The sequence below is a fragment of the Balaenoptera borealis genome (assembly GCF_965194805.1).
Source record: "Balaenoptera borealis genome assembly, chromosome: 15".
NCBI classification, from domain to species: domain Eukaryota; kingdom Metazoa; phylum Chordata; class Mammalia; order Artiodactyla; family Balaenopteridae; genus Balaenoptera; species Balaenoptera borealis.
Genome location: NC_138871.1, coordinates 52490392 through 52507395, shown reverse-complemented (window position 1 = coordinate 52507395; position 17004 = coordinate 52490392). Strand labels below are relative to the sequence as shown.

Sequence of the window (17004 nt, the reverse complement as noted above, 5' to 3'; positions counted from 1 at the left end):
ATGTTTCTCTCTCTCCCTCTCTCCCTCTCTCTCTCTCTCTTTCTCTCTTTCTCTCTCTCTCTCTCTCTCTCTCTATATATATAAGACTCTTACTAAGGAGCTTAAATATTTTGAAATACTATACTTAAAATAGATAGTTTTGAATTGCTGTATTTTTCTAATTGCAAGCTATATAAATAGTATTTGTCCTGGTTTTATGAATAATTTTGTGTATTAATAGCAGTTTTTAAAAATTACATTCTAAGAAGTTTTATGTCTAGAACTGCAGTAATTTGGTGGTTTTGGTTTGGGGAAAAATATACAGCAGAAAATCAGATTAACAGGTTGAAAGTTTGATTTTTGGATGAAGAACTTTTGTGTACATTTCTATTTAATATTTGAAGAATGTTAAGTGTTTTTTGTTTGTTTGTTTGTTTGTTTTTACAAGTTTGGGGAGTGTACGGGTTGGTTATTTAAAAATTTTTTTTGGCTGCATGGCTTGTGGGATTTTAGTTCTCCGACCAAGGATCGAACCCAGGCCCTCGGCAGTGTGAGCACAGAGTCCTAACCGCTGGACTGCCAGGGAATTCGCAGTGTTAAGTGTTCTTGTTCCCCAAATTACTTAATCATTATTCATGGCATAGTAAGGTTTTCACTAATGAGCGTGCCATTTTTCTATTTTATTTTTTGTTCACTAGGGTTCTGTTGAAGATACTACTGGCTCTCAGTCTCTGGCTGCATTGCTGAATAAATGCAAAACCCCTCAAGGACAAAGACTGGTTAACCAGTGGATTAAGCAGCCTCTCATGGACAAGAACAGAATAGAAGAGAGGTATATTACTAGTATACACTTTTGTAAGCTCTGAGTAACTTCCAGTCACTCCATATGATTATACCACTTATTGTAACATGCAATTTTGCACCTATATTTTAGCATCTAACTGCACAGAAAGCTAATAAAGTAATGGAGTAGTAATGATTTAGATTGATTAAATAACTTATTTTCTTAATTTTTTTTTTTTCCTCCACTATGAAAAAGTAAAATTTTATTAAAGAGGTGGTATGGATAATGTCTCAGCATGAGCTTGGGAGCCGGATGACCTTGGTTCATGTTAAGGCTCTACCACTTAGGAACTGTGTTACATTGGGTGTTATTCAACCTCTGTGTGGCAGTTTCTTCCCTTTTAAAATGACAGTAATAACACACGTACTTCTTAGGGTTGTTATGAGGATTTGATGATTTTCTGAGGATTAGATGATCTAATGTGTATAAAGTACTTTGAACAAGGTCTGGCACATAGGAAGCACTTATGCTTTATTATTCTAGAAAGGATTTAAGGCAGCCTAAATGTATTTCAGAAAATCTTTAAAATTGAGGAAATAAAAGAAAAGTTATATAATGCTGCTGTCCTAATATAATTAGCATTGGAATAGGTTTTATTTTTATCTTTTGTTTTAGATACAAGTTTTAAAACTTAAATGAAGTATACTGTGCATAAGAGCACAAATCCTAAATGTGTAGTTTGATGGATTTTCACAAAGTGAACACATTGGTAACAACACACAAGTCAAGAAACAACATAACTAGCATCCCAGAAACCCCTCAGTTATCCTGATAGTTACTACCTCTCCTCACTTCAAGAGTAATTACTATCCTTCTAACATCATAGATTAATTAATCTTGCCTGTTTTTGAACTGCATATAAATAAAATAATTTTCTATAGTGCACTCTTATGTTTGATAGTCTTTTTAAAAACATAATTGTAATCCTAATATAGTTTTGTGCCCTTGTTTTTTCCTACTTGTGCTTATATTATCATAAGCATTTTTTAGTGTTGTTTTATGTTCATATTCAGCATTTTTAATAAGTACATAATATTTTATTGACTGGATATACTTTACCTTTTTCAATAATTAGGTTATTTCATGTGACCTTATTGTATACCCAATGTTTTCAATTTGGTAAATTAAGGTATATTGCCAGAATAGGTAAAAGAGAGTCAGTATTTTTATGGATTTGATGTTGTAAAATTGTTCAAGAATTTGTTGAATATCTACTGAATTCTGATGGTATAAAAAAGCATGGTGATCCCTTGACTATTTGGGACTCTGTGTATGCCAGGCAAAGGTAAAATAGTTGATCAGTATCATAAGACACCCTGCAGATAATTACCAAGCTAAGTGGTTATCCTGTGGATTCTAAAGGGTCTTACAGTAAAAATAACTCATGAGGTCAGTGATTCGTGGGTATGCTGATATATCATTGAAAATGCAAAAGTTGAAATGCTAAGGCAACTTTCTGAAGCCAGGTTTGTTGGGGAAGAAAAGTGGAATTTAGTAACTTAAAATAAGAAATAGGAAGGATTGGATATTTGCAAGTAATTAAGGTAGTTTACAATTTTTTATTTTAATTATTTGTAAGTAACTACATTAACGTGTGTCAAAAGTCCAACAGAACAGAAGGATATACAGTGATGAGTCTCTTACTCTTGTCTCCCAGTTTCTCAGTACTCTTTTCTGAGGGCCTCTGCACAGCTCCAGGGACACATTTCTTATTGTACTCTATGTGAATTGCCAACACCTGCCCTGGGAGCAACTGGTCTTAATCAGTTTCTTGAGTATCCTACCATGGAAAGCCTGTGCCTAAACAAGTAAAAGTTTATGTCCATTCTCCCTCATCTTTTAGTTGTTTCTTAAAAGAAATATTAAGTAATTTAAATAATTACCAAGATCTAGGTCATTTTTAACTTTGGTTAAATTTTTATTTTATAAAAAAACCTTTATAAAGGTTTTATTTTTAACTTTGGGCTTGTGTGAACAGGGCACGTGTCAGTGGTCCTCTTCCGGCTTAACAGCTAGAGCCTGCATGTATTTAAACCCTTCAAAAACCTTACATACTATTACCAGAATAACAAATTATTTAGAAGACAAGATATCAAAATTAATTTTTTTTGACTGTAAGTAAAGGTTATTTTCGTAGGACATAGCAGTAATTTCCAAAATCTGGTGGCCTTATAAGACTTACTGATTAGAAATAACATTTGCAAGAAAGGCTTTATAAGTCAAAATATGATCTACTAAGATAAGAGGAAATATTTTCCCCTTTTTATCTTGGGGAGAATTTTTTTTTTTAACCAGCAATTACTAAGGCCTGTGGTTTTCAAAGCCAAATGCTGAAACTCCACAGACCAGGAAGAAAAAGTTATACTCCTTAAGGCAGACTTTCATTGGGACGGTCTCCTTTTTTTTTTATCACCGTTTCTCAATTCCACCTGCTGTGATACCTCATGCTTTCTAGTTTATGCCTTCCTGGGGTTCTCAGGGCAAGTCTATTATCTCCCTCTCTAAGCATTTAAGATTGATCTTCAGGATTGCACACTGAATCAAGTTTTTTCTTTTTTAATATTTATTTTTTGGCTGCGTTGGGTCTTAGTTGCGGCGCATGGGCTTAGTTGCCCTGCGGCATGTGGGATCTTAGTTCCCCGACCAGGGATCGAACCGGCGTTCCCTGCATTGCAAGATGGATTCTTAACCACTGGACCACCAGGGAAGTCCCCAGTTTTTTCTGTTTTTTACTGTCATTGTTTTGGGATGATTTTCTAGCAGAGAAAGTGGTGGAAATCTCTACTCCACCCTCTTAAACAGTAAGTGAGGAGTTAATTTTAAAGTGTTTGGCTGTGCGGTGAATTCTGTTAAGGAAAGCAAAGATTTCTCTTTTTCTTCTATTTTTATTAGAGCAGACATAGGGACAGTTATGACTAGATCTTTGAGTTTGATGCATACATCTTGTCCAGGACTATAGCCCAGTGATAGGTTCAGGAATAATGATGAAAATAGGATTACTTTTAAGTTACTGTCAGGCTCTTAGGAGGAAGAGAAGACTGGTTTCCTGGCACTGTGCTGAGCATCTCATGTTCATTAGCTGTGTGGTGATGGAGGCTGGCTTTAAAGCCAGGCTGGCCTGACTCCAGAGCCCATGCCCTTAAACGCTGTACTGTATTTCTATTTTTTTAAATAAATTTATTTATTTACTTTTGGCTGTGTTGGGTCTTCGTTGCTGCATGCAGGCTTTCTCTAGTTGCAGCAAGCAAGGGCTGCTCTTCATTGCGGTGCTCAGGCTTCTCATTGTGGTGGCTTCTCGTTGCAGAGCACGGGCTCTAGGTGTGCGGGCTTCAGTAGTCGCAGTGTGTGGGCTCAGTAGTTGTGGCTCATGGGCTTTAGAGCTCAGGCTCAGTAGTTGTGGCGCATGGGCTTAGTTGCTCCATGGCATGTGGGATCTTCCTGGACCATTAGCAGGTGGATTCTTAACCACTGTGCCACCAGGGAAGTCCCTGTACTTTATTTCTTGTTTCTGTCAATTGTGTTTAATTTGATCCAAGTTGGATTAACATCAGAAGTGAAATGTACTATTTTGGCTTTTATTTAAGTTATATGCACGGAATTGCTTTATATGTTGTAATGCTCATTTTTCCATTCATTAAAACCTATTTGCACTGAGACTACAAATACTTTTTAGCTAATGGCTTAAATACTTTAATCTCCAGTAAGAATTGATATGTTATTACCTTTTAGGAGTGAGTTTCTGGGTATTTCTTCCTTTTGTGCTTTATCTAACAATCAAATTAGGAATTATAAGAACACTGTCCATATTACTATTTTTGCACTTATTTTCTGATAGGTCCAAAGAGTCCTCATGTTTGCACATACACTAGGACTGTTACTAATACTTTTAATCTTCTGGGATTTTTTTTGTTTTTGCTTTTTTGTCTTTCCATAAATTCATCTGAAGCCTTGGTAATTTTCCCATGTCTTTTCAAAGTTAGAATTCTTTAAAGAACATTGAATATATGTTAGCATATGAAATAGTTCACTCGTGAAATTGCTGATGATATCATTTGCATATGTTGAATTTGGTATTCTTATTGCCTTCTAGTTTAAAATTGAGTATTTCGTTTTCTATGACATTTAATATGATTAATGTAGCAATCTTATTAGAAATATATATCTCCAAATAAAAGTGGTTCCAGGCTTCCCTGGTGGCACAGTGGTTGAGAATCCACCTGCCAATGCAGGGGACACGGGTTCGAGCCCTGGTCCGGGAAGATCCCACATGCCGTGGAGCAAATAAGCCTGTGCACCACAACTACTGAGCCTGTGCTCTAGAGCCTGTGCTCCACAACAAGATAAGCCACCACAATGAGAAGCCCACGCACCGCAACGAGGAGTAGCCCCCGCTCGCCGCAACTAGAGAAAGCCTGTGCGCAGCAACGAAGACCCAACACAGCCAAAAATAATAAATAAAATAAATAAATTTATTTTAAAAAAAAGTGGTTCCTATAAATGTAGAAATGGTGGTGGTGGTGCTTATGTGATAATATATCATGCTTCTTGAGGCAGTGTACTTCCAGGGTTATATTAAGACTTAGACCTAGACTTCTTTCCAGGTTATATTAAGTATCCTTTTATGCAAGGATGTCTTTAGTTAGTAGTCTGTATTCTGTGGAAACAGAGAGGCCTGGCGGTCATACAGTGAGTGCAGTTTCTTTAAAACAGCAAAGCATTGCTCTGGTCTCAGAGGAAGAACAGGAGGGCTGTCACTCTACTGCTTTCCCACCACTTTTCTCTGCTTCCAAATCAAGTTTAGTGGAAACCCCTTTTTTCTGGTCTCTGGGCTGATCTGCTCGTCCCTTTGAATTTTATTTGCCTTCCTGTCCAGTCTGCACCACAAAGGCAACCCTCTTTCCAGTGCTTTCATGGGGGCCATAGAACTTCTTGCCCCATTGGTCCTTTGTCATACTGGCCACTCTCTCCTTAGCTTTCTTTCTCAATTAAAAGTTTCTGGAGAAGGTCACACAGTGCTGATTGGACCCACTGTACTTTCAAACTATCTAGTTTTCACTGCTGCCTGGTCTTACTTTTGTTACATGACTCATTTCAGTGACCAATCTAACATTTTTTATTTTCCCTTCAGCTGCCTGCTACATGTAAGCAGACGATCTCCTCCCTGATTCTTTTTTTTTTTTTTTTTAACTTTATTTATTTATTTATTTATTTATGGCTGTGTTGGGTCTTTGTTGCTGTGCGAGGGCTTTCTCTAGTTGCGGCAAGTGGGGACCACTCTTCATCGCGGTGCGTGGGCCTCTCACTATCGTGACCTCTCTCGCTGCGGAGCACAGGCTCCAGACGCACAGGCTCAGCAACTGTGGCTCACGGGCCCAGTCGCTCCACGGCATGTGGGATCTTCCCAGACCAGGGCTCGAACCCGTGTCCCCTGCATTGGCAGGCAGATTCTCAACCACTGCGCCACCAGGGAAGCCCCCTCCCTGATTCTTATAATCTCAAAATGTACCTGTATTTTCAGTCTTTTACTCCCTGACTCTTTCTCAGAAGAGGAAATAATGCTCTTTCCTTTCCAAAGGCAACCTTTCCATTTTGCCTTGGTTACAGTTTTTTTCCCTATTCCTTCTCTGCTTCAATTTTCTTCCAGCGCATCCTGTACTGTTCTCCCTTCAAGTCTCTGCTGTTGCTGCTCCACCCTCCCCTCCCAAGTATTTTCCTCAAGATCCTATCTCTTTAAATCCCAACTATTTAGAGTATAGGCAAATGAAATACCCCAAAATGAGGTTCCCCAGCTCCCGTAGGAATTCTCTGCTTTCTTACTTGTGTCACATTTCATTGCATTTTGTATCTTGGTTGTTACTCAGCACTAACTGTAAGATGCAACGTGTCCTTCTCCTCCACTAGATTGAAAGTTCCTTGAAAGCATGTTCCTTTCTCTTATATTTTGCCATACTTCTTTTTCTTTTTTAATTTTCTCAAGCCTATGTAGCAGATTATCTGCTATTTAATGTATCAAATGAGTGGTTCTGTCTGCATTAAACCATGTGAAGAAAGATAAAGAAGAGGCTCAAAAACTTGTAATTGTATTTAGGTACCAGATTTGTTCTCAGCCATATAAATAAGCTGTCATGAAATTCCAGTCAACTGTTCTTAACAGTGAGAGATCAGAAGTGCTGGTTTTAAAGAACAGAATGGTGATTTTAAAATAACAAAAATTTCATGACTAATGTTATAATTTATTCTTTTGGAATTTTAGAGATTAACTGACCCTAAAAATTATCTTGTATTCCAGTCAACTTGTGAATTAATGTATCAAATTGTGACAGCTGAGTAATTTTGAGTAGGATTGACGGGTATACTCTGTTTTGCCAACACTAACTTTGGTACTTCTGAAATTGTGATTTGAAAGTGGGATTGTCATGGAAACAGTAGAGCAGTCTTTTTTAAAAAAAAAACCTGTTAGCCAGAACACAAACTAATACTATAATTATTTCTGAAATGGCATCTTGAATAGACTTGTGAAACTAGCAATTTATTAGACTTTTTTTTTTTAATAAATTTATTTATTTATTTTTGGCTGCGTTGGGTCTTCGTTGCTGTGCATGGGCTTTCTCTAGTTGTGATGAGCAGGGGCTACTCTTCACTGCGGTGCACAGGCTTCTTATTGCGGTGGCTTCTCATTGCAGAGGACGGGCTCTAGCTGCGTGGGCTTCAGTAGTTGTGGCACGTGGGCTCAGTATTTGTGGCGCACGGGGGCTTAGTTGCTCCCTGACATGTGGAATCTTCCCGGTCCAGGGCTCGAACCCGTGTCTCCTGCATTGTCAGGTGGATTCCTAACCACTGCACCACCAGGGAAGTCCATTATTAGACTTTTAATGATATCCAGACCAAAGACTGAGGGGGCTGTGTATCTTGCCTTGTGCTATGTGTTTTAGAGGCTTTTTCATTCCCTTGCTGTTTTACTTCTTAATACTCTTTCTGGAACTTTATGCTCTTTTTTTTTTTTAATTAAAGTATAGTTGATTTACAATGTTTTAATTTCTGCTGTACAACAAGGTGATTCAGTTATATATATGTATATACATTCTTTTTTTATATTCTTTTCCATTATGGTTTCTCATAGGATATCGAATATAGTTCCATTTGCTATACAGTAGGACCTTGTTGTTTAGCCGTTCTATATATAATAGCTTACATCTGCTAACTCCGACCTCCCACTCAATCCCTCTTGCCCTTGGCAGCCACAAGTCTGTTCTGTATGTCCATGAGTCTGTTGCTGTTTTGTAGATAGATTCATTTGTGTCATATTTTAGATTCCACATATAAGTGATATCATATGGTATTTGTCTTTCTCTTTCTGACTGACTTAGTACGGTAATCTCTAGTTGCATCCATGTTGCTGCAAATGGCTTTATTTCGTTCTTTTTCATGCCTGAGTATTATTCCATTATATATATGTACCACATCTTCTTTATCCATTCATCCATCGATGGACGTTAGGTTGCTTCCATGTCTTGGCTATTGTGAATAGTGCTGCTGTGAACATAGGGGTGCATGTATCTTTTTGAATTATAGTTTTGTCTGGGTATATGCCCAGGAATGGGATTTCTGGATCATATGGTAGTTCTATTTTTAGTTTTCTGGGGAACCTCCATACTGTTTTCCAAGTGGCTGCACCAACTTACATTCCCACCTTTTCTCCACACCCTGTCCAACATGTTACTTGTAGACTTTTTAGTGATGGCCATTCTGACTGGTGTGAGGTGGTACCTCATTGTAGTTTTGATTTGCATTTCTCTAATAATTAGCGATGTTGAGCATCTTTTCATGTGCTTATTGGGCATCTGTATGTCTTCTTTGGAGAAATGTCTGTTTAGGTCTTCTGCCCGTTTTTCGATTGGGTTGTTTGTTTTTTTGTTGTTGAGTTGTATGAGCTGTTTGTGTATTTTGGAAATTAAGCCCTTGTCAGTCTCATTGTTTGCAAATATTTTCTCCCAATCTGTAGGTTGTCTTTTCGTTTTGTTTGTGGTTTCCTTTGCTGTGCAAAAGCTTCTAAGTTTGATTAGGTCCCATTTGTTTATTTTTGTTTTTATTTCTATTGCCTTGGGAGACTGAGCTAAGAAAACATTGGTAGGATTTACGTCAGAGAATGTTTTACAAAATTATGATCTCTTCTAGGAGTTTTATGGCATCATGTCTTATGTTTAAGTCTTTAAGCTATTTTGAGTTTATTTTTGTGTGTGGTGTGAGGCTGTCTACAACTTCATTGATGTACATGTGGCTGTCCCAACTTTCCCAACACCACTTGCTGAAGAGACCGTCTTTTTCCCATTGTATATTCTTGCCTCCTTGGTTGAAGATTAATTGACCGTAGGTGTGTGGGTTTATTTCTGGGCTCTCTATTCTGCGGAACTTTATGCTCTTGAACAGTGTTGGTTACTTATGATTCTGTGGTCAGCTTGAGAGGAAACAGTGATAAGATACTTGGTGGAACAGGAAAGAAGCATAGGGAGATTCTAGATCAGAGATGTCTTCTCTATGGATACTTACCATTTATGGAGAGTGGCCTAAGGAGTTTTAGGAAAAGAAGAGGAAAAGAAAGATGAGGTAGGTGAAGCCAACATCAGGTTTCTTTCATCCTTTTCCTGACCCCCTTAAACTTCTCTTCCTGCTTTATCATGAGAACTCAGAAATTTCTTGTGATTGTTAGAACTCACTTTTTTAAACTGTTCCGGGCGGAAGAATCGCTTGAGAAGCTCATTGCAGTTTCACAGGTGGGCCCCAACCTTGGGGATTCTGTATTCCACCTCCAAGTGATTTTATTGTGGGTAATCTTGGATCAAACTTGGAGAAGCCCAGTTAGAGCCAGAGGATTAGCTAGGAAGGCCCAAATTTGCTGTGATTTGGCTGCATCCCTTACTCAGTTTTGTTTGCTTTGTTTTTAAAATCTAGAGTACAAGGCATAGAAATCTTTTCTGGAGCAGTAAGTGCCTGAATAATTGTGTTTGTTTGTATAGCCTGTGACTGGTTCGTAATACAAGCTTGGTAGCAGATTATTTCCCCACTGATTTGGCATTTGCTACAACAAATATGTCTACTGCCAACTCCCTAAATATTATCTTGACATTCTATAGAGTTTGTTATTTTTCTCTTTATTTTCATCTTTTAAAGTGTTTCAGGGTCCTTTAAACCAGTGGCCTAGGCTGGGGCTGTCCTCCCCTCCCCTGCCACCTCTGGGACATTTGGCAGTGTCGAGACATTTTGGGTTGTTACTCTGGAAAGAGTATAGTGGGTGGAATTCAGGGATGCTGTTAAACAGCACAGAACAACCCCTCACAGCAAAGAATTATCTAGCCTAAATGTCAATATTGCCAAGGTTGCAAAATCTTTTTTTTTTAACTTTTTACTTTATATTGGAGTATAGCTGATTAACAATGTTGTGATAGTTTCAGGTGCACAGTTTCAGGTGCACAGCAAAGCGACTCAGCCATACATAAACATGTATCCATTCTCCCTCAGGCTCCCCTCCCATCCAGGCTGCCACATACCAAGGTTGCAAAATCTTGCTTTAATATTTGTAGTCATTGTATGATTACTACAGGGGCAGCATATTTTTCCCTTCATATGACATGCTAGATGAACATTATGATGATGCAGGAATTGTAAATGCTGATGGAGAGATCAGTAAATAGTTAAGAAATTTAGAAAGCTGATTTGGTTCCTTTTCCTGTTCCTGTGCAATTTGAGGATTAATTTACTACTCGTATAGTTTACAAATGTAAGGAAAATGGTTGTTCATCTGATAGTGTTCTAAACCTAGGATCGTCTTCTGTGCCCACGCCATTTCCCCTACCTTTGAATGTTAAAGTTTACCTTTCAGCTATTACTTCAGTACCATCTACTACATAGTTTTTCATACTGCATGTTGTGACCCAGTGGTGGGTTGTGAAGTTAGTGTAGCAGGTGATAACTAGCATTTTTGAAAAGTTAAATACAATAGAAAAATAAAAGAGTGCACCACATATAGTAAGAGTTAAGTTCTGTCTTGCAAAACCTATTTTAATTATATGTTGTCAGGGAGGAAAGTTTCTTTATCCTACTACTCTCCTGGTTCTTTGGCTGTGGCCCTATGAATTGGACTGACAAAAGACAGATTAACAAGAGAAAAAACAAACAGAAGTTTATGCTTACATGTGGGGGCACTCAGAGATGAGTAACCCTAGGTTTAGTTGGAACTTGGGCTTATATAGCATCTTAGCAAAGGAACGATAAATTTTCAGAGAAGTGACAAGACAAAGGAAAAGGACTTTGAGTTCCTAGGGCTACAAATTGTGGGAAGGGAAATGTATGGAAACTAAAGGTAGATAAAGGCTAGCTGGTAGGGTTATGTAGGTTCCTCTGTTGTCATCTCCAGGCTGTTAAGGGTCTAAAGTTGAGATTAATTGTTGTCCTTCCTGGTAAAGAAGGAAGGAAGGGGGAGCACCTTGGTAAATTTATGTCCTGCTTTTGGGCAAATAGGGAGAAGGCAAAGAGCTTTCCTCCTTTCTGCTCCTTCTCAATTGTCCTCAACTAAAAATAGTCCTTAAGGACCAAAGTAGTCCTTATGGACACTAGAGTGGCATGTTTTGAGGTGGCTTATTTTGCCCGCTACAATATCTGTGCATGTGTGTGCTGGGTCATGATGTAAAACTATATTTCTTGCTGTGGATTACAGGGAAAAAAATGGAAAGCCACTGATTCCAATAAATTACAAAAGCAATATTAGCTGTGTGTTTTATAGTTCTTGAAACAAGCTAAGATTTTATTTATTGATTTTGTGAAGCAATAAACTTATTTCAGTTTTTTAATTAGAAAATTTTGGCTTTGTACTATCATGAGGATGCAGTTTGAATTTAGAATGCAGTTTGAATTTGTAAGACTTTCTGATAGAATAAGTATTGAATTTGGCAACATTCTTGAATTGTAATTCTGTTTCATTAAAGATCATTGTTTCCATGTGCAATAATGTGTCAATATCAACAGAGTCCCAATAATGAGATTCCTCTATTTAAGAAATGTCAATTTGATGAAAGGCAAACAAAATTGGGTATATTTCAGTATCATATGCTACTACTTAACTAAACATTAATTTGGTTATTAACTAATCAGAAACTGCTTACATCACAGTGTTATGGAGCTTTCCATCCTCTACAAAAAACTAACATTTCAGAATAGATTCAAGCTTCTTACATGGAGTTTTTGAGTTGAGACATGCCACCTAGTTGACAAATTTTAGTTTCATACTAAAATATTTAAGATTAATTCTAGTATAATTTATTTCAGATTAAATTTAGTGGAAGCTTTCGTAGAAGATGCAGAATTGAGGCAGAGTTTACAAGAAGATTTACTTCGTCGATTTCCAGATCTTAACCGACTTGCCAAGAAATTTCAAAGACAAGCAGCAAACTTACAAGATTGTTACCGACTCTATCAGGGTGTAAATCAACTCCCTAATGTTATTCAGGCTCTGGAAAAATATGAAGGTAATAAAATGATTTTGTTTTTGTTTTCCTTCACTCTCAATATACTTAGCAAATGTTCTGTCCTTTTAAAGTTGGTTCTGGTGACTCATCTTTAAGTTTTCCTAAACTTAAACTTAGGTTTGTATTGCCCTCTGGTTGTATCACAGAAGCCACAAGTCATGAGACAATTTAGAATTTTTGTTTTTTAGAAATGAATATTAGCATTACGAGGTTTATTAATAGGTGTCTTGCACTAACAGTGGCAGTTGAACAGGGTTTGATTGCTAAAGACTCACAGGACGCGAAATGACAGTGCTTAACAAACATTTGGTTTATTACGGGAAAAGGATACAGTCTAGCAGCTGCACTGAAGTAAGGATAATGCATCACAGCCAAAGGCTGTCACAGCAAGGGGGCCGGGGAGGTCAGGTGCAGGTACCTATAAAAAGGTCCTTGGTGAGGTGCACCTTCTCAGATCAGGGACCATTATTGTATGCAGAACACCCTGGAACCAGGGAGCCTAAAACAGTCTTGCTGGGCTTTTTAATATTTTGCTGGTCTTGTGGGCGTATTCCTGTTCTGTAACTAGCTTCTACAGCAGAGCCTTCTTGGGGCCTCAGTGAGACCAGGTGCAAATCATCGATCACATGGTGCTAAGCTGAATGATCCACCTTGAATCTCCTGGGACTAGAGATTACAAAACAACACAATTAGTATGTTTCATGCCTTGACCAGGGGTCATTGCCAAGCAGGAACTTTAAGAAAACACAGCAGGCTAATTCCAGGCCTGCTGGAATTAACCTTTCCAGTACACCTATGAAAGAAAGTTAAGACAGAAGGTCTTGGTGGTAACAGTTAAAGTCAGAGGGAAGTTACTACAATAAAGTAAGCAAAGTCATATATTAGTTAATATAGTATTGGTAGGTAAAATCAACTTGCTCTTACAAGCATAGTTTTTAACTTTAAGTGAACATAAGTTTCTACAACAAATATTTTAGTAAGTACAGAGTTATATGTCTAATACATAAAGCATTTTAAGTTTCAGAGTTAAAAATCGACATCTCTTAGAACTATTGAAAACAAACCTTTCAATATTTTGAGAAAGCTTTATGAATTTTTTTGTAGGCAGACTTAAAAAACTATGATGACTGGTACAAAATAAGTATAGATTTAATTTAAATTTTAGGGTAACCTTTCCTCTTATTTATCTAACAGTGTAAAAGAATAGCTAACTGCTTATCGTTTCAGAGTACCACTGTATAAAAAGTATTCCTATTCTAGTCAAGGCTCCTCTTTAGACTGATGAGGCTTAAATGCCCTTGAATTTAGTTCCACCAAAGTGGAATTAAAGAAAATGGGTCTTTAATCTTTTCTGTTTCCATTCCTTAGTGTGGCTTAATTTCCCTCCTTTGTGGCTCAATTTCCTCATCCTGTAAATGAATATCTTCTACTGCTATGATTTTCTGATTCTGTCTCCTCTGGCCTCATTCCAACAGGATCAGTTGGAAGCACAAGGGGATTGACCAGTGTTAGGGGTGTAATCAGGGTGTAATCGTGGAGATAGGCTCTCTAAACAATTTACTCTTACCACTTAACATCAGCTGTTGTAAACATTTCTCTCACATCTCTTCCCTCATGAGGTAAAAAAGCCATCCTTGTCCCTGTGTCCTCCTCTTGTACCTGTACTCAGTGAAGTTTCTGAAAGCCTACATTTCCATATTCCATTCACTCCACTGGCTTCAGCCCTGACCACTGTACTGAAATGGCATTTGCTAAGTGACTTACTTGTTGCTAAATTCAGTGAACACGGTCCAGTCCTTATCTTACTAGGTTTCACTGGTGAGTGTGACAGGCTTTTTTTCCTCCCAGTTTTATTGAGATATAATTGACATATAACATTGTATAAATTTAGGTGTACAACACGATTTGATATGTATATATATACTACGTAAATGATCACCACAGTAAGTTTAGGTAACATTGTCACCTTACGTAGTTAGTGTTTTTTTTCTTATGATGAGACCTTTTAAGGTCTAATCTCTTAGCAGCTTTTCGAATATACAGTACAGTTTTTGTTTTTGTTTTTTAATTACAGTCACCATGTTGTACATTACCTTGCCAGGACTTAAATCTTATAACTTGAAATTTGTACCTTTTGACCACCTTCACCCATTTCCTCCACCCCCTGCCTCTGGCAACCACCAGTCTGTTCTGTATTTATGAGTTTGGTTTTATTAGATTCCACATATAAGTGAGATCACAAAGTATTTGACTTTCCCTGTCTCACTCTTTTCACTTGACATAATGCCCTCAAGGTCCATCCATGTTGTTGCAGATGGCAGGCTTTCTTTCTTTATGGTTGAAGGATACTCCCTTGTACATATGTATCACAGTTTCTTTATCCATTCCTTCGCTGGTGGACACTTAGGTTGTTTCCGTGTCTTGGCTGTTGTAAATGATGCTGCAGTGAACGTGGGGGGTGCAGATATTTCTTCGAGATAACGATTTTGTTTCCTGTAGATATATACCCAGAACTGGAATTGCTGGATCCTTCTATTTTTTGCCATCCTCTTCAGTGTAGTCACCCCACGCCCACCCCACAACCCCCAGTTCTATTTTTGGCCCTCTTTTCACTCAATACCTGAAACCTTAAACCTGGGATTTTTGAATGAGTTCTTGAGAGTATCCTGAAATTTTATGCAAAATTTTGTGTATATGTATTTTTGGAGGGGGAAAGGATCTGCAAGTTTCATCAGATATTCAAAAGTCTATGTAAACCACCACCACCCCCCAAAAAATGTAAGAAATATTGCTCTGCATATTCTCTGGGGAATCTTTCTTATTCCCTGAGATAAGCACAGAAGTTAGGAATTGGATTTGAAAGGCTTGGCTCTCTTCATGAACCTCTCTGCATATGTGTGGCTTAATGTACTTGAGAGTTTTCAACAAGTCAGTAATTCCCTACTTTTTCGGTGTTACACTTAATATAAGACCTGTGAGATATCATAACATTATGTAAATCAAATGCTTTACATTGTCAGTTTGATAACTGATGTCCAGTTAAGATATTTGAAATCACCCAGCCTAGAAAATATTAAAGGAGGAAGACTGTTCCAAGTTTCGTGGTGCTAAGAGCTATGTATTTTCTTTCAATAACATGGAACATTGGAGAATCTAGGTGTATCCTAGTCACTGGGAACCTAACTAATCTCTCTTGAGTTGATTTACAATATTAGTTTCAGGTGTACAACATAGTGATTCAGTATTTTTATAGATTATACTCCATTTAAAGTTATTATAAAATATTGGCTATATTCCCTATGCTGTACAATATATCCTTGTAACTTAATTTACCTATAGTAGTTTTACCTCTTAATCCCCTACCCCTATGTTGCCCCTCCCCCCTTCTCTCTCCCCACTGATAACCACTAGCTTGTTCTCTATATCTGTGCATCTGTTTCTGTTTTATTATATTCATTTGTTTGTTTTATTTTTTAGATTCCGCATATAAATGATAGCATACAGTATTTGGCTTTCTCTGTCTGACTTCATTAAGCATCATACCCTCCAGGTCCATCCATGTTGTTGGAAATGGCAAAAATTCATCCTTTTTTATGGCTGAGTAATATTCCATATATACACATGTATACACACACACACACACACACATACACACACACACACACACACACACATCTTCTTTGTCCATTAATCTGTTGATGGACACAGGTTCCTTCCATATCTTCTTGGCAATTGTAAATAATGCTGATAGGAATATTGGGATTTGTGTATCTTTTTGAATTAGTGTTTTCATTTTCTTTGGATATATACCCAGGGGTGGAATTGCTGGATCATATGGTAGTTCTATGTTTAGTTATTTTTTTTTCCATACTGTTTTTCACAGTGGCTGCACCAGTTTACACTCCCACCAACAGTTTATGAGGGTTCCCTTTTTTCTACATCCTCGCCAACAATTTCTTATTTGTGGTCTTTTTAATGATAGCCATTCTGACAGGTGTGAGGTGATGTCTCACTGTGGTTTTGATTTGCATTTTTCTGATGATTAGTGATGTTGAGCATCTTTTCATGTGCCTCTCTTGAGTTTAAAATGGCATTTTGCAGAGTTCAGCATAGCTCCTTAGCCTACTGACTTCATGGAGAAAGTCAAAACTGAGGCTAATTTATGAGGAAAAACCAAATGCACTGTCCTTAAAAGTAAAATCATTAAAAGTTTTAAAAAATATATTTGTATATTACTAGAAATTGAGTGTATTCTGCCATCTTGTGATGTTTTGGTTTTGATTAACTCTAGGTTTAATGTTATTTTAATGTTATTCCTGGAAAAAAATGAAAATAAAGTAAATTCAGAGACAGCAGAGGGCAGCAACAGTTTAGAAAGTTGATTTGCATTGAGTGATAAAAGCTTTACTCTAAATTATCTTTCTCCTGTTAAAAAAGAAAGGCTATTTGAAAAATATACTTGGCCTCCCTTATTCCTCATATCTTTTTAAATTGAAAAGTTGAGACACACATTTGCAGCAACATGGATGGATCCAGAGTTTATCAAACTAAGCGAAGTAAGTCAGAAAGAGAAAGACAAATACCATATAATGTCATTTATACATGGAATCTAAAATACGACATAAATGAACCTATCTACAAAACAGAAACAGACTCATAGAC

The 17004-nt window shown here is 37.4% G+C and overlaps 1 protein-coding gene across 2 annotated transcripts in view; it reads left to right on the top strand.

The window, feature by feature from the left end:
- Window positions 1-17004, top strand: part of MSH2 (mutS homolog 2) — a 73931-nt gene that overhangs the window by 14425 nt on the left and 42502 nt on the right. For both annotated transcript variants that reach the window (XM_082358058.1, XM_082358057.1), the window contains 2 exons: window positions 678-811; window positions 12143-12342. In XM_082358058.1, coding sequence (XP_082214184.1) covers window positions 678-811; window positions 12143-12342 — 334 coding nt within the window. The remainder of the gene's footprint in view (window positions 1-677; window positions 812-12142; window positions 12343-17004) is intronic.